This window comes from Erinaceus europaeus, chromosome 8 (assembly GCF_950295315.1).
Source record: "Erinaceus europaeus chromosome 8, mEriEur2.1, whole genome shotgun sequence".
NCBI lineage: Eukaryota > Metazoa > Chordata > Mammalia > Eulipotyphla > Erinaceidae > Erinaceus > Erinaceus europaeus.
This window is the reverse complement of record NC_080169.1, coordinates 98,221,604-98,238,929: the sequence shown is the minus strand read 5'-3', so window position 1 is coordinate 98,238,929 and position 17,326 is coordinate 98,221,604. Positions and strand designations below refer to the sequence as shown.

General features: G+C 43.5%; 1 protein-coding gene across 1 annotated transcript in view; it reads right to left on the bottom strand.

Moving 5' to 3' along the window:
• The window catches only part of SND1 (staphylococcal nuclease and tudor domain containing 1), a 497,039-nt gene extending 480,878 nt beyond the window's left edge, over positions 1–16,161 (bottom strand). The window contains exon 1 of the mRNA XM_007526286.3: positions 15,824–16,161. Within this exon, the coding sequence (XP_007526348.1) occupies positions 15,824–15,901 (78 nt within the window). The 5' untranslated portion in view covers positions 15,902–16,161. The remainder of the gene's footprint in view (positions 1–15,823) is intronic.
• Positions 16,162–17,326: the final 1,165 nt, after the last annotated feature.

Genomic DNA, 17,326 nt, shown 5'->3' with positions numbered 1-17,326 from the left:
TTCTCTTGGTCCTATCAAATGAAGACGATGAAGAAGACAACGAAGAAGAAAAAATGAAAAATGGCCACCAGGACTGAGCTCCAACAATAATCCTGCTAGCAGAAAGAAAAGAGAGGAGGGGAGGGGAGGAGAGAAGAAGGGGGAAAAAGTCACCCCTTCGTAGAGTATATGGGGGGGTGCTAAGAACATATATAAAGGGTCAGAGAAATAGTAGTAGAGCAACAGACTTTCACATCTGAGACACCAGAGGTCACAGTGCTCAATCTCCAGCGTCACCATAAACCAGAGCTGAGCAATGTTCTAGAAAAAAAAAGAAAGAAAGAAAGAAAGAAAGAAAGAAAGAAAGAAAGAAAGAAAGAAAGAAAAAAGGAAGAATCTGTTCTTTAAAATCAAACTTTAACATCACAAAACTTGCAAGCTGTCTTTATCCCACTCCTTTTACTTCAGTCAGCTCCATGATCATAACTACCTGACCTGCGGGCAGATGGAAACTGCTAGGTTACTAACACCAGCTGTTACACATGTCAAGCATGTTACATGTGTTCTCTCTCATTTAACAACAACTGCCCAAAGTGAGGAGCGCTATCATCTCTGCTTACAGACAAAGCTGTCACTTAAAGGGGTAAAATTACTTGCCACAGGTCCTATACCAGTAAGTAGTCAACAAGACCGGTGACTTGAATCAGTCACCCCCAGAAGCTCAGTTCAGTATATGTCTCAAAAAAAAAAAAAAAAAAAGGAGCCAGAAAAATCACACAACATATGCTTACTGTGCAAGAGAAACTGGGTTTATTCTCCAGCACCACCAGGGAAGACCATGGTCAGCACCTAGTGAGTTCTATGGGTGGTGGACTGGTGTTTCTGTGTTCCACACTCTCTCCCCTCTTGGCCTCTATCTCCCCTCTCCCTTTCTAAATGTCTACTTTTTAAAAAAACAAAAACTGTGCTAGGAAAGCAACTTAGCATAATCACACAGTTCAAGGCCTTCAAATTTTTCATTGGCACCATATGAAATAAACTGTTTAGGTGATACAGAAATCCCATATGGGCCAGCATTTGATATCTATACATATGCACAAACTGTCCCTTTTCCAATTCTCTTTCAATGTCTATTAAATCAAGAGTTTCACTTTGGTGGCAGGAAGCCTTGAGTCAACAAAAGCATCTGAATGTGATAAACCACTTGTTAAACGTCCTCCAGCGCCCAATGCAGAATGATAGCACCCAGCTAGAATAATAGCTGTTCTGTTTCCATTATATTTTTTCTTTTTTCCTTCTTTTTTTTCTTCCTTCCTGTCTTGAGTTTGATCTTTAGTACCACATGAAAAGCAACAAGGACAAAGCCAGAGAGACAGAACAAGAATAAGTACAACAGACTTTAATGCATGAAGCGCCAGAGGTCCCAGGATCAATCCCTAGCACACCTTAAGCCAGAGCTGAGCAGTGAGCTGGTTAAAGAAAAATAAAAATAATAAAAGTTGGACTAGAGAGTCAATCAGAGGCTGAGTACATGCCTCACACTGCTGATTCCCTGGGTTTGACCCCTGTACCACATATAAATAATAAGAAGACATGCCTTCCAGGTGTGGTGAGTTGATAGTGTCCCATTTCTGAAAGTGATATTAAGATTCCTTTTCAAGTACTTCAATTTTAAAAAACAGCTGACTTGCCAGAAAGATTTTTCTTTTTTCCTTTTTTTTTTTTTTAAAGATTTTTTATTATCTTTATTTGACAGAGATAGCCAGAAATCTAGAGGAAGGGGGATTTAGGGAGAAAAAGAGAAAGACACCTGTAGTACTGCCTCACCATTTGTGAAGCTTTCCCCCTGCAGGTGGGGCTTGAACCTGGATCCTTGTGCATTGTAACGTGCACTCAACCAGGTGCGCCACTACATGGCCCCTTCCCCTTTCAACCAGGTGTGCCACTACATGGCCCATTCCCCCCCCCCTTTTTTTAAACCACAACAGCACTGCTCAGCTCTGGCTTATAGTGGTACTGGGGGACTGAAATTGAAGCCTTTGGTGCCTCAGATGTGAAAGTCTCTTTGCATAATCACGATGCTGCCTCAGACCCCATCCTCCTCTGGAATTCTTGCCCTCTAAGACATGTCAATCAATAATTTCTTTCTTTCTTTCTTTTTAATGCATAACCATTAAGCTATCTCCTTAGGCAGTGCTCCAAAATGCAGAAACCAAGGTAAGGGTACATTACCAGCACTGGGGTCAGCACCTGACTTCCCTGGTTCAGTCTCTCCAAACAACTCTAAAAAGGACAGTGTCAGAACCAGGCAGTGGCATAGCCTGATGATAGAGCACACAAGTTGTCATCCATGAGAACCCAGGTTCAAGCCCCAGGTTCCCACCTGCAGAAAGGGAAGTTGCATGCGTAGTTGAGCAATACTACAGGTATCTCTCTTTCTCCCCACTTTTCTCTACCTCTGTCAGAATAAAGGCAATGAAGAAGGGAGGTGGGGAGAAAATCTGGCCACTGGTAGTAGTATAGTCATCATGCACGTACCTACCCCAACAACCCTGGTGGCAAAAAAAAAAAAAAAAACAAAAAAAAAAAACAATATTTCTCCATGCAGGATGGGATCATGCCATCACCTACCACTCTCAACTTCTCCAAAACAAAAAAACATCAGTTCATCCACAGGAAAAGTTAAACCTCTCACATGAGCTTGTGAGTTACTTTATGTCATCTATAGTTATATAATTCATTAGTCATGGAGCTCTCTCTTGTGCAATAAAGAGAGGCTAATGCCCACAGAGTCTACTCTACCTTTAAGTAGTATGGTCTTAAAACACCTGGGCGGGGGAGGATTCAAGCAATTAAAAAGCAAGTATTTAATAATCCCAGGTGCTGGGCTCTGCTGTCAGCTAAAAGGACAAAGTAGCTTGCAAAGATATTCTGATTTGGGAAATTAGACCACCGAAAATGAAGTTAGTAGTAAATAATGAAATGTTAGGCTGTATTTTGCGCCAAGGTGTTTTATTTTTTAATATCATATAAGACAGTGTCACATAAGGGAGAAGGAGAGGGAGAGGGAGAGGGAGAAAATGAGGAAGGATAAAAACCAGCCTGATCCATGCAGCAGCAAGGAATGAACAGGGAGCCTCGGGAATACAAGTCTTGAACTTTACCAACTACAGCAATTTTCTCAGCCACAACCCTAAGCTACATCTAAAATGAAACTTGAAAGTTTAAAGTAAAGTTAAAAAACAAAACAGATGAAGCTTAACTACTATCACAATTGCCAAGAGCATATTAAATGACTATTAAAAGGCAAAACAATTGCACTACTAGGAATTTGTGAAATAACAGTACAAGAATACTAGGATGGTTAAAAAAAAAAGAGACTTGTGCAAGTCACAGCAGTATTTTAGAATAAGTAAAAATGGTTAAGTAGTAACACTCAAACAATGGAATACTCTTTAACCACAAAAAAAAAATGAAGCAGATCTATAATTAGAACACAGAAAGATATTCATGACAATTAAAAGAAGTTGCACTGGAGGCAGAGTCCCAGTAACAACCTTGGTAGAAAGAAAAAAAAAAAAAAAAGGAAGATAGAAGAAAAGAAAAAGAAGGTGTGGGACATATATTATTATGACCCCATTCTGTTTCTTACAAAGTAAATAAAGAAAATATAAACATCTGCATTAAAAAGTCTGAGAAGCATATTTACTTAGGGGAATGAGAATAGTAAAAAACTAAAGACAGAAGAAAAGAGCCATGTGTATTTAACTTTATATACTTCTGTGCTGCTTGAAGTCTTATAAGCAATAGAAAGTCCAAAATTCAAATATCAATAATTGTTAAAGCACTAGTACTAAGTGAAATTCACTTGAACACTTTAGCTCCTAAAGAAACTTGGGAAGGAAATTCTAAAACTGTTGGTTAAATGAGAAAAAGTTACCAAGGGAACTCTTTTTTTTTTTTTTTTTAATTTATTTTCACTTTTGTTGCCCTTGTTTTTTATTGTTGTTGTAGTTATTATTGATGTCATCATTGTTAGATAAGACAGAGAGAAATGGAGAGAGAAGGTGAAGGTAAAGGGGGGAGAGAAAGACACCTGCAGACCTGCTTCACCACCTGTGAAGCGCCTCCCCTGCAGGTGGGGAGTCGGGGACTCAAACCGGGATCCCTACACCTGTCCTTTGTGCCACGTGTGCTTAACCCACTGCACTACCGCCAGACTCCCAACCAAGGGAACTCTTAATCATAACAATTTTAAAGACTTGAGAGCAACAAGAAAAAAAAAAAAAAACGTATTAGATATGGTAGCAGAACAAAAAATCAAGATCAAGATCAGCAAGAAAGTTGTTTTAGATTTTTTTGTTGCTGCTGTTAGAATGGGCTTATAAATAAGAAATGATTTGGCTCTAAGTTTAGTTAAGCTCAAAACGCCAAGTGTGTGGTTCATCAGTACTACAAAAGCAGAAAGTGAGGAGCACAGAATCTTCATGCTTGTAGACAACACTTCTACAGCAAGAATGAGCCAAGTTATTGGTGCCAAATTATAGGAAGATCTTGGGAATCTATGCAAATAGAAGGAAAAGTGGCAGATGAGTGTTAAAAATGAGCATATGGCCTAAATCAGGCATAGAAAACAACAACTTCTCAGCTGTCAGTTATAACCCAGGAATATGATCTCAGAGTCACTGCAAATGAGCCTAAGGGTGACAGTTCAATATTGCGCCACAGATAAAAAGCAGTGCTAGCAGTCCTGTAGCTACCAATTTAAGTGCTAAAAAGAGAGACACCCCTAACCTTCCCCAAACAAAATTCAGATGCACCCAACCCCATAAACATATATTCAATACTTTTTTGTCATTTGTGTCCTGGCCTGGGAACTTCATCTAGCAGAGAAGTTAAACAATATTGGTAGATCTCATGAGAAGAGCTAGGGATACCTAACACTGAAAGACGAAAAGCTGTACCTATGTATCTACAACTATACTATAAACCATTAATCCCCTCCTCCCCAAAAAAATGATTAAAAAAAAAGTGGATCTCATATGCCAACCCTTGGATTAGTCCCAACCCTTGGATTAGTCCCAGAACAACTTTTTCAGAGTCCCTGGTAGTGACTAAAAAAAAAAAAAAAAAAAACGAAAGAAAGAAAGTAATACAGACAGGGTGGGGAAGATACTATAATAATTATGCAAAAATACTTTCATGCCTGAGATTCCAAAGTCCCAGGTTCAGTCCCATGTAGCACCATAAACCAGAACTGAGCAGTGAGTGCTCTGGTATAAACAGACAGACTGGAGGTGACATTCAGAAATATTCTAAGTAGGTACCACTGGAAAGGGTTTCCAGGTAATCCTGGTGAAGGAACGTATACAGGAAATCACTGGGTCTCCTTCTTTCTCTCTAAAATCTACTCCTATAAATATGTTTTAAGGGGACTAAGTGGTGGCATACCTGATTAAGCACACCAAGAGCAAGGACCCAGGTTAAAGTCCCACTCCTCATCTGCAGGGGGGATGCTTCACAGGTGGTGAAGCAGGCTTGCAGTTGTCTTTCTCTTTCCCTCCTCAATCAATCCCTCCCTTCTCTGTGTCACTCTGTCCTGTCAAATAAAATAGGAAAAAAAAAAAAAAAAGGCCCCTAGAAGCAGTGGATTTACAGTGCCAGCACAGAGCACCAGTGATAACCCTGGTGGCAATAAAAAAAAAAAAAAAAAAAAATTGGGGGGGTGCGGTCAGTAGCACAGTGGGTTAAGCACATATGGTGCAAAGCACAAGGACTAGCTCAAAGATCCCGGTTCAAGCCGCTGCAGGGAGGTTGCTTCACAAGCAGTGAAGCAGGTCTGCAGGTCAGGTGTCTATCTTTCTCTTCCCCTCTCTGTCTTCCCCTCCTCTCTCAATTTCTCTCTGTCCTATCCAACAACAATGGCAGCAATAACAACAACAACAATAAACAACAAGGGCAACAAAAGGGAAAAAATGGCCTCCAGAAGCAGTGGATTTGTAGTGCAGGCACCGAGCCCCAGCAATAACACTGGAGGCAAAAAGAAAAAAAAACACTATTTAAAAATAAGAAAAGAGAAAGAAAAAGGATTTAAGAAGGCTAACAAGGGAGCTGGGTAGTAGTACAAAGACCCAGGTTCAAGCCCTCAGTCCCCACTTTCAGGAGAAAAGCTTCTCAAGCAACAAAGTAGTGTTGCTGAGGGTTCTCGGTCTCTCTTCTCTTTTTCTCTCTCTCTCTCTCGTTCCCTCACTTTCTTTTGGATTGTTTTTCCTAATTTTCATTTATTTTATTCATTTTTATTGTATAGAGAAAGCCAGACACTGGGGGGAAGGAGATGATAGAGAGGAAGAGAGACAGAGACACCTACTGCACTACCACTTACAAAGCTTTCCCCCTACAGGTGGGGACTGAGGGCCTGAATCCAGGCCGGCCCTTGCACATTGTAACATGTGCACTCAAACAGGTGTGCCACCACCCAGACCCTCTCTCTCTCCCTCTCTTTTTTTTATATACTTTAAAATTTTTTCAATTATCTTTAGTTATTTATTGGATAGAGACAGCCAGAAATCTAGAGGGTAGGGGGAGGTAGAGAGGGAGAGAGACAAAGAGACACCTGCAACACTGCTTCAACACTTGCAAGCTTTCCCCCTGCAGGTGAGGAAGGGGGCTTGAACCCGGGTCTATGAGCATTGTAACATGTGCGCTCAACCAGGTGTGCCACCACCCAGTCTTTCTCTCTCCCTCTCAATTTTCCCTTCCCTCTCAATTTCTTTCTGTCTCTATCCAAAATAAATAAATTAAAAAAGAAAGGAAGCTTACAATAAAAATATTGTAAGCTCAACTCATTTTTGCACCCCAGGGATTGATATATATTTGTTGAATGAATGAATGGTTTAATCAATACTGACTTTTGGCAGAACAACCATGTGTTTGTTTTGTTATTGTTGTTGTTTTCCTGGTCTGTACTACAATCTAACATAATGTCAACTGGATTTTTTTTTTTACAAATATGAGCTTAAAAATACGTAAAAATAAATTCAAAAGAAAGGAACCCATATGAGAAACTACCAAGATCCAGATAAATCCTATTCTTGCCCATGAAATCAAAGTAGAAAAGATCTGCTAGAGACTGTGAGAATGGCAGAGTTTCTGGTCTCAAAGTGAGACAGCAATTCAGAACCCCCATGTCCCCATTCTGCCTAGAGTCCCCCAGTCAAGAGCAGGATCGGTGTGAGCTGTGGGTTCCAGGAGAGCCTTCCTTACCCTCATAGCTCAAGAGAAGACCTGCCACAAGAGAATGCCAAGTAGTTCTCATGTAGTGGTGATGCTGTGCAAATAAAAACACTGAGATACCATGTCTCTGGGCAGCATAGCCCTCCTGAAGCCAAGAACCTGCCTGGCTCACCTCTACTCACCCTCTGCCTACTCCACCACCAAATCACTTAATTCAATCCAAAGTCTGTCTAGTCTTTCACACTAGAAAACCATACTTCAAGTAATCTAATTTCCACCCAAAAGAAAAAGCAAGGGGAATAGAAAGCATGCTTCACACAGGCTAAGCAACAATTCAAAGTGAAGCTTACCATAAGGTCTTTCAGTTTTGATTCACCATGAGGAAAAGACTTACGTAATAGAGGGTTTCTTCTACAACTGCAGCCTTTGGAGGCTTAAAGGAGTTTAGTGATGAAGAATCTATTTTTTAAAATATTTTATTTATTTATGAGAGGGATAGGAGAGAAAGAACCAGACATCACTCTGGCACATGTGCTGCTGGGGATCGAACTCAGGACCTCATGCTTGAGAGTCTAATGCTTTATCCACTGTACCAACTCCCGGACCACAAGAATCTAATTATTCTAACTGAAGAAAAAAGGAAAGAGCCTGAGAGGCAAAACCCACATCACCCAAATGGAGAGTAGCTGTGTCTGGACTAGAACTCGACTTCGCTGACTCCCGGGCCAGTGAGTTTCTTCTCTGCTGGGGAAGCACCCCAGGAACTATGTGAGGAAACACAAACTCCACAAATCTCTTCCACAGTCCCCCACCCCACACCCCCACATTGCATGTCAGATCAGTGTTACAAAAAGTCATTCCAAGCAGACTACTTCCCCTACAGAGGCACTACAGCTCCTAAAACTTTGCTAACAGAGAAGAAAGTGAATAGTAACGTATACGCTACCACAGACACATAAGGGGAGAAATGTGCCACATCCCGTTGACTGTCTCAGGTGACAACTGACCAAATTTTCACTCTGTTTACTTCTGCTGTAAATTGTTTAGCTTCCTTGTAAAAATTAAAAATTAAAAACAGACGTGCCAAGTGAAATCACTGTTCTCTTCTTATACAATAGAGCTAAATGAGAAAGCTATAACACTCATTCATCACACTGAGGCTCATGAAGACAAGGGAAACTGCATGACACTCTATCTGCATCAAGTTGTTCACAACCTGCGATTCCACATCCAGTTCTGCTGTTTAAATAAATAAATAAGTAAGTAAGTAAGTAATTCAGCCTCTCAAGAGATGAAAAGTGATGGAAACTGGGTATGTACCCTTCTCCCTGGATGAAAAGCCTTACTTAGAACCTTACCTAGATTCCTGAGTTCTGGCCAGTTTTCTCTTTTGAACTTACAAATGGAAACTTTTTAAAAATGTATACTTATTTGCCAGACTCATTCTCCAAGCAAACTGGGGTGCAGACTTACCAAATTTCCTGCCCACTTATTGCCAGTACTGGCTACTACCCAGCCCAAGGAAATACCACTCAGGTTAATAAACCACACACCGGTGAGCTAGTACCTTCCCCACCACTTCTTGGAGCTGTGAGGCATGTTACTTTGCTTTTTCACAAACACTGCAGGCAAAAGCTGCCAGAGGCCAGAGTCACAGTAAATTCCAAGTGGTAATAAAAAGCTAACAGAAGTATAAACAAGTTCTAGATACTATTGACTCTCACTGAGCCTGCTCTTGCCATATAAATTTTAATCCAGGTTCCCTCCTTGGAAAGGCAGTGGCCTTAAGATTACACAGGACTGGCTCACAAGAAGACAAAAACCCCTTAGTCTTAGTCCTGTAAGAAATATAAACTGACCAAGAACAGTCGCCCACTTTTCATTCAATGGTCTTCAGGTCAACTACTAATTCCACCACAAAACTAGAACAATGACTACCTCCACTGCCCTCATTACCCAGAAATTCATAGAACTCAGATTAGACCCATCCACTCAGAGGATATCAACCTACACCACTGAAGACAGGTGGCCTATCACTGATCCAGAAGGCTGATCATTTCAGGATCTGAAGAGTCACCCACCCCCAGCCTAGTTACTACTTGTCTTTTGCCTTTTGGGCAAAGGATAATTTAGGACCTATTAGAGAAAAGGGCCAACTACTTAACCAGGTTTATCCCAAAACCCACCACTCCAGCCTCTTCTTCTGCCTGCACAAGTATGTTCCAAAACAAAGCAACAGGGAGATGGACTTGTACAGAACATCATCCTGCCACTGCAAATCTCAACAGCAATAGAGCAGATTTCCCTTCATGCAAAAGCTGGTGTGACAGACTTTGGCTTTCTGTGGAATCGAACAGCAGCCCTTGTTCAGCTTCACCACTGCATCGCCTCTGGGTCACAACTTTGAGGGAAATCAGACACTGTTGTTTGATATATAAATATTCCAGTGTACATATCACCAAAAGGTTTTTAAAAAAAATAAATTATACACTGAGTCTAACCGTCAATAAAGACCGGAGGGTCTCTGTGCTTGCCAGTTCCTCTTCAGGGAATACACTTCCCCTATGGCTAGTTCTTTGATATTCATAAAATCTCAGCTCAAGGAGCAGGGCTGGGTGGTGGCACAGCCGATAGGATACAAGCTACCATACACAAGAGCCTGGGTTCAAGTCTCTGGTCCCCACCTGCAGGGAGGAAGCTTCATAAGTAGTGAAGCAGTACTGCTGTCATCTCTCCTATCTTTCTTTCTATTCCCTGTCTCAGTTTCTACCAAAAATGGAGGGAAACTCAAAACCCCAATTCCACCAGGACCTAAAACATTTGTCAAGGATACCTCTGTTTTTATATCATCACTGCAAAGAAAGTGAATCTGGAAAATATCAAAGGATGCCAGATATTGTTTTGCTTATATGAGAGAGAGAAAAAAGGAAGGACACTCAGAAGTAGTACCAGGTGTAAGTATAACTTAGAAAGGAAGTGAAGGCAGGATCAGGCAAAAATAGACAGACAGACAGACAGACAGATAGATAGATAGATAGACAGACAGACAGACAGACAGAAGATATAAAGTCAACCCATATCTGTGACCTTGGGAGAAATATTACAGTTTCCACTGGAGGGAGATAGAGCAAAAGAACTCTGATGGTGAAAATGGTGTGTGTAACTGTACCCCTATTGTCCTTCTTATAAGTTTATAAATTACTAAAAATAAGTTAGAAAAAAATGGAAGGGGAAAAAAAGAAACCGATGATCTCAAGTAACAGTGGAGTTGTACAAGCACTGAGCCCCAGCAATAACCCTGATGGGGGAAAAAAAAGAGAGAGAGAGAGAGAGAGAGAGAAAAAGGTGAGTTTTTCCTATGGACTTTATCCAAGAGTCACCTCTTCCCTTGCTCCATACCACGAAGACCCCTTCTTATATGCTCTTACATTATCTTATATTCTAGTTAACTTGTTTATTGTTGTCTCCTCTAAGAATTTAAAAATTTTTTTTTTTTTTTTTTAATTTGACCAGAGCACTTGCTCAGCTCTGGTTTATGGTACTGGTGCCAGGGTATGAAACTGAAACCTCTGAGTCTCAAATATTAAGTCTGCTGCATTAACTGCTACACTACCTCCTCTGGTTTCTCTTTTTTTGTTGTTGGGGGAAGGAGTGGGATAGGAGGGTGTCCACTGGGGCTCACATATGCATGATTCTGGGGCACGCATATGCATGCACATGTGTATGTGTGTGTGTGTGTGTGTGTGTGTGTGTGTGTGTGAGAGAGAGAGAGAGAGAGAGAGAGGAAGAGAGAGATTCTGCTGCTCCCAGCAGATTTTATTTTTCTCTTTCCCCTTTCTCTTTTTTTTTTAAGAGGAAGAGGGCTTGGGCCCCTAAGCATAATGGTTACTCAGAGACTTTCATGCCTGAGGCACTTAAAGTCCCAGGTTCAATCCACAGCACCCATATAAACCAGAGCTGAGCAATGCTCTGGGGAGGGAAAGAAAGAAGGGAGGGAGAGAGGGAAGGAAGGAAATTGAGAGATGAGGGGAGGCCACAGCATCATTCCACCATTCAAGCATGGTGCTCCCATGTGGAGCCAGAGGCTCAAACCATGTTCTAGTGAAGTGTGTACTCTAAAGGGTGAGCTACCTCCTGCCCTGATTTACTTTTGTACCATCAATTCCCCAGCACCCAGACAGAACTTGACACACAGCAGATGATCAATAAATACTTGTCCACAAACGCAAGTTAATTATCATTGGTGCATGGCAGCAGTCACAGTCACACAGACAGATGTTTCCTTTTTATGGAGGGAAAAAAAAAAGCAAACAGAAAGCCTTTAAGATAGAATAAAATCTTACCTGCTGAGAAGTGGGCAATTTTGTGACTACAAGGGAAAGACTTTCCTATTTCACCAACTCTGTAAATGGCCATACTAAAATATTGTTATTTAGCTACTTTGTATCGCTGAGTAGAAAAAAGTGGTTAAGTAACTTAGGAAAGGTTGTTTTGTTTTTCTTTCCTGTCAAGAGTTTGCATGAGCTAAGTGCATGTAAGAAGGGGCTCAAGATAGCTACTCTGTCCTCACTACATTCTGAAAAGATATACAATCCTTAGCTCACAGAAACCTAGGAAACACGTAGCTATAATGAACTAAAATTACAGGTAGCGTCTCTTACAGGATGTATACTGAAAAAAAAACATAATGAACACTAAGCAACTCACCAGGATGTCTGCATCCCACAGAAACTACAGCACAATTCCTGGTAAACTGTCTATCCTGATACCTACTAAGAATCACAGCTCTTAGCAAAATACCAAAGACTGCCAGAAGGATTCCTTTACCCTGTGGAGGAAATGAAGTGGGGGAAAATGGACACTGGGATTCTGGCAATGTGCTCATTCTGGTCTTCCACACCTTAAGTGGGATAGGGTGTGTTGCCTCCCACCGCTGCTTCTATTCAGTTCAAAGGAATCAAGAACTGCCCATTCACTCTGCTGTTGTAGAAGTACTCCATGTGTTCCTGTTCAGAAAGGCGTGCAAACACACAAAGCTAGACAGTAAGACATAGAAAAGGGAGTTTTATCCCCTCAGCAGACAGTAAATCAGGTCAGTATGGTCTGAGAAAGTTGCCACTACTATTTTTAAAGCAGAATTTTTGTGACAGATCATGAGAGCGCAGAGAGAGAGAGCGAGACTAGAGCACTACTCAGCTCAGGCATAGGGTGGTACTAGGGATTAACCTGTACTTTCTGTGCTTCAGGCATGCAAGCTGCTCTCTAACAGGCTGAGCTATCTCCCAGGACCCAACAGCCACCTCCTGAGTAGCTTAGAGAGCTCTCTAAGCAGCTGCGGTGTGAACTGAATTTCATACTAAGTACTGAGCAAAATCCCTAACCTCGCCTGTTTAAAACATGTGCTGACAATATTCAACTGCAACTAACGAAGGTCTTAGCAGATTATCCAAAGAAACCCAGAATTAGAATCCTTCAGGCTTTTGAGAAAAATAGCATGTGATTTGACAGAGACATTTATGTTTCCAGGTTATGTTTTTTTTTTCTACCCACACACTTGCCAGGCTCATCACTACCCAGAAAAGTAGAAATCCACCTTCAGTTTTTCCATCATCCTCACTGCCTTTTTAGTAAGTAACAGAACAGCTTCAAAATGCTTGTGTCAACTTACTGCCCACTTCCTCTTTGCACACATTCCAGAACCAACTCTGTTCCTCTGCTCCCACTCTCAAGAGCAGACACAGCCCCTCTCATCTCTATCATTAAAAACAATAATAATAAACTAGTCAAATGAAAGTGTTTTAACTCTTGAGATCTTCCTTCCTCAACTTTTAAGAGTGACAAGACTTACAGGATCACAAGATAGAAACCACAAGAAACTTACACCTTCTACAGTCCCTAAAACTTGTTTGTTTGCCATGAAAGGACAACTCTTACTCTTCACTGCCAAACTTTCAAGCTTAGTCTGAATCCAGACGGATGCCAAAGACTCACCAGGAAAAGCACAACTATGTGGTTAGTGAGTGCTCCAGCCCCAGGCCCTCTCCCAAAAGACAGAAAAGCTATCACTGCTGCTTGCTTATTCATCAACCTCTAATAACTTTCCTCTGTCATAGAGCTCCATCCTCCTCTGTCCAGTTCTTAGGAAGCAGTTCCTAGTACCACTGCAAACACTCTCTAAGAAAATAACAACTTTGCTTAGCAGAGCTTCACACAGAGCAATTTGCCAGGGGTCCATTTTTCATTCCAGACAAGGCTTCTAAGCCTGGCACAAATCTGCCTGTCGTTCTCCTGTTTGCTCAGCTTTCCTCCCCTAATCCCTGCCTGGAACTCACCCACCACCCACTCCCTACAGTTTGGTCACTGTGAAACTGCAGTGTAGACTACTCAAGTGCAACATTCGAAAAGCCTCCACCCAGACCCAACGGTGCCTTTTCCACACCACACTCCTCTGTACATAGTGACCACAAGTGCCAAGTGAAGTCACTTACCACAATAGCAGCTTCAGGGCAAGGCAAGGAGGAACATCTAATCTTTCTTCAACTCAATTATAGGCAGCTTCACTTTCCTGCAATCTGGCAGCCAGAGCATCCCCAGCCCCACCCTCCACATTACAAATTCATACCCTGGAGCCAGAGACTTCAGGCGCTCAAACTGAAGAGCATGTGCTCTGGTAGACAGACCTGGGTTCAAGACCAATAAAAAGTGCCTTAAGTAAACTGGCCATTCTTCCTAGACTTCAGGTTACACATCTATTAAAATGGAGCTAGTAATCCTATGTGTCAGTGGCTATAAATGAGATAACATACACTGAATACTCTGTACAAAACACAGCTCTAAATAAACAAGTCACTTCAGATATTTGGGGAAACACACACACACACACACACACACACACACACACACACACACACACACTTCCTAGGGGCACCCTGTGTGCCAGAACAGGCACCTCATAGAATCCAGATGCCATGGAAGCTCCCAGCACTGGTAAGAGCAAAAATATGTTCAATCTCATTCCTCTCCCACCGCACAGAGAGGAGCCTTTTTAGAAAAGCTGAAGCCTTTGCAAAGGAAAACTCAGAAAGATCCACTGAGAGCTGCCAACCCCACCACTACACCTCCAAGTGATGCTTTGTTCTTACGAAAAGATCAGTACAAATGGGGAAAACAGTGAGAGGAACAGCTTTAAAAAATCTTTTCTTGGGTGAATACCACAAAAAAAGGGAGGGTGAATATGTGGGCCTTGGAAACTCCCTTCTCCTTCAAGTTTCTTATAAACTCTAGTTCTCCACATACGTTTAAATAAAGGAAAATGTTAGATTGAAAAACGTTTAGCAACTCCATTGGTGCCAGGTTAACTTCCTAACATGAGAACTGGGAAGAAAAATTCTTGAAATCTAATTTATTCACATGTTGAAGAAAATTATAATCCTGGGTAAGACAATGAGTTAAGAAAATATGTTTTGTTTTAACTTTCTACAACAGTGGGGGGGCTGGCATTTTGGAGGAAAGTGTCATAAAGAATGTTTGTTGTTCCAGATGTAAGTCAGAAGTGCAATCTGAAGTGAAATCTAGAAGTTGTAGGTCATCATAACTGGGAGATCTGGCAGAAAAAGACATACACACATTAAAAAGTCAGGTTCCAAGAACTGGGAAGATGTGTGTGTTGGGGGGAAGGGGAGGAATGAAACAAGCAATAGAGAATTTATACTACAAACTTAGCTGGAGTTGAGTTAATTAAAAAAAAACACACAAATCTTGGTGGGGTTAGAACTAAAAATTCAAGAATGTGGGGGAGGAAATATCAGGCAGAAGCCACAGTATTCTAGAACACATGGAAAGGGAATTCCAGAACACATGGACTCTCTGCTCCTGGCACTAATGGAAGCCGCCATGTGACCTTAGGCAAGTCACTCGCCCTCTTCCAACCAGTCTCTGTATCTGTAACAGCTGGGGAGGCGGGGGAAGACAAAAATCTCTGGTCACTGTGATTCCTCCCGGTCTAACGTTTTCAAGGGTCAAAAGGTGGAAGAGTGCAAACAACAGGAGCTCTCGGGAGTTGACCAAGAGCGCAGAGACAGAGCTGGAGAGCCAGCGAGCGAGCGAGCAAACTTGGAGCAAGTCGCCGAACGTTGGTGGAGACGGAAAAGCTTCAAGATGGCCAAGTCCTCCTGGAGTTTCCAGGAAAAGGAGGATGTCAGGGTCTCGGAAAGCTGCAAACGGCTCAGCAGGTGTCAAAGTGGACAGAAGGATGTGGAAAATGGAAGAGCAGTGTCAATGGATTCCCTCCCTGGATCAAGCAGTCAGTCATCGGTTTAGTTAGCAGACAATCAGCGGGCGGAGGACGGGGGGTAGGCATTCAGAGTGGCTCGACCACGGAAATCCCTGAGATCCCCGATGTCAGGGGGGGGGGGCAAAACACCAAGGGCAGACCGCGTCGGGTTCCGTCTAAGGAGGGGACACTCCGAGAAGGGGGTGAAAAGTGAGGAAGGGGACACAGCAGAGAGGAGCTGGGAGACCATGCAAGCTGGCGGGAGGGAAAGAGGAGCCAGCAGCAGAGTCCCGCCCAGAGGCGGGCTGTGGAGCCGGTGTCCCGGGCCCCCGCTCTCACCATCTTGACGATGCCCCGCTGCACGGTGGGGACCGCGGGTCCCCCGGAGGAGCCGCCGCTCTGCACGGAGGAGGCCATGTGTGGAGATGGAAAGGCAGTGAGTAAGACGGCGGATCGACGTGAAGGTGTCAATGTGGGTATCGGTGTTGGTGAGAGGGCGCCGCGGCGAGGAGCAGGCAGGCGACGATCGGCGGGCGACGGACTGGACGGTCGCGCCGGGCGCTCTCAGGAGCAGCAACGGGACTGGGAGCAAAAGAGGAGACGCGATCGCCGCCGCCGCCACACGTTCTACTCGCCGCGCAAGCGTGCCAGAGCACCACCGCCCTCCGACCAGTCAGCGCTCAGGAGCCGCCGGACCCCAAGCCAATAGGCGCCCTTCTCTCGGAGCCCCGCCTCTTGGTCCCCAAACGGGTGGCGAGCTCCAGGAAGCGCTGAAAATACTGATTTGCAGTGACAAGCTAAGTCTGGGGCGGGACTTCCGGAACAGCCGTAGTAGGTAGTGTCGGGAGGTGTAGTGGAAAAGGAAAGGACACGTCAGCATCTGGCCGCGGGGCGCGAGGGGCCATGGGAGTCCCCGGGGCGTGACCAGCCTCGCACTCGGGCCTGGCCCCGCCCATCGAGCCCCGCCCCTCAAGCCGAACCTGGGACTCGCGTGGACACCCGCGTGCACGGAGAGCGCAGTGCCTGGGACCACGCCCACGAGGCCAACTCCTGCACTCCGAGCGCAATCCAAGCTGTACTCCGATTTACGGCATTTTACCTCCATTAAAAGTGTGGGGAGAACTTGGAAAAGTCTGAGCTCTTGCTGAAGGAACGCAGCTCACATTCACCATAGAGTACACGTGTGTGTGTGCGTGTGTGGTGTCGTGGGGAGTCGCACTCATAAAGAGTTTGGTGTTTGATAACATTCTACCGTAAATCTGCCCGTGGTGACACGTCTTGTGCATGGGAGAGAATGACGCTCATTCATTGAACTCCTTTCAGCTGTGCCAGCGAAATGAGGAACAACCCTTCCCACTAGCTGTCCCAGGGCGGGGAAGAGTTAGCCACAACCCAGTATGATGAGCCCAGCCACTTCCCACAGCCTGACCCCACCCCTTCACCTAACCTCAGTCTTTGGAATGGAGAGTAGAGATGGATCATACAAATGTTTTACGTGCATTCACTTACAGACACTTAGAGCTCGCTCGTATTCCTCGAATGCTGACTGGAGCCCAGGGATTTGACTGTTCTAACCTGCCTCTACTCTGAGGACATCACTCGCCCTTGCAGCTCTTATGAAAAGAAGTGGTTTGCTTATTCTCTCTCATGGCACAAATCCCAGGTCAAGTTTCAGGTCTATGTTCCCAGATTCCTAGTGCCCCCTTCCAAAGCATTAATTTGCCACCCAGAAAGAGAGGACTTTGTGGAGGCTCATTCCATCTGATTATGCCATTCTCTTTGTCACTAAAGTCATCCTCTCTGCCCCAGCTGCCACGTTATCATTCATTGAAATTGGCACTT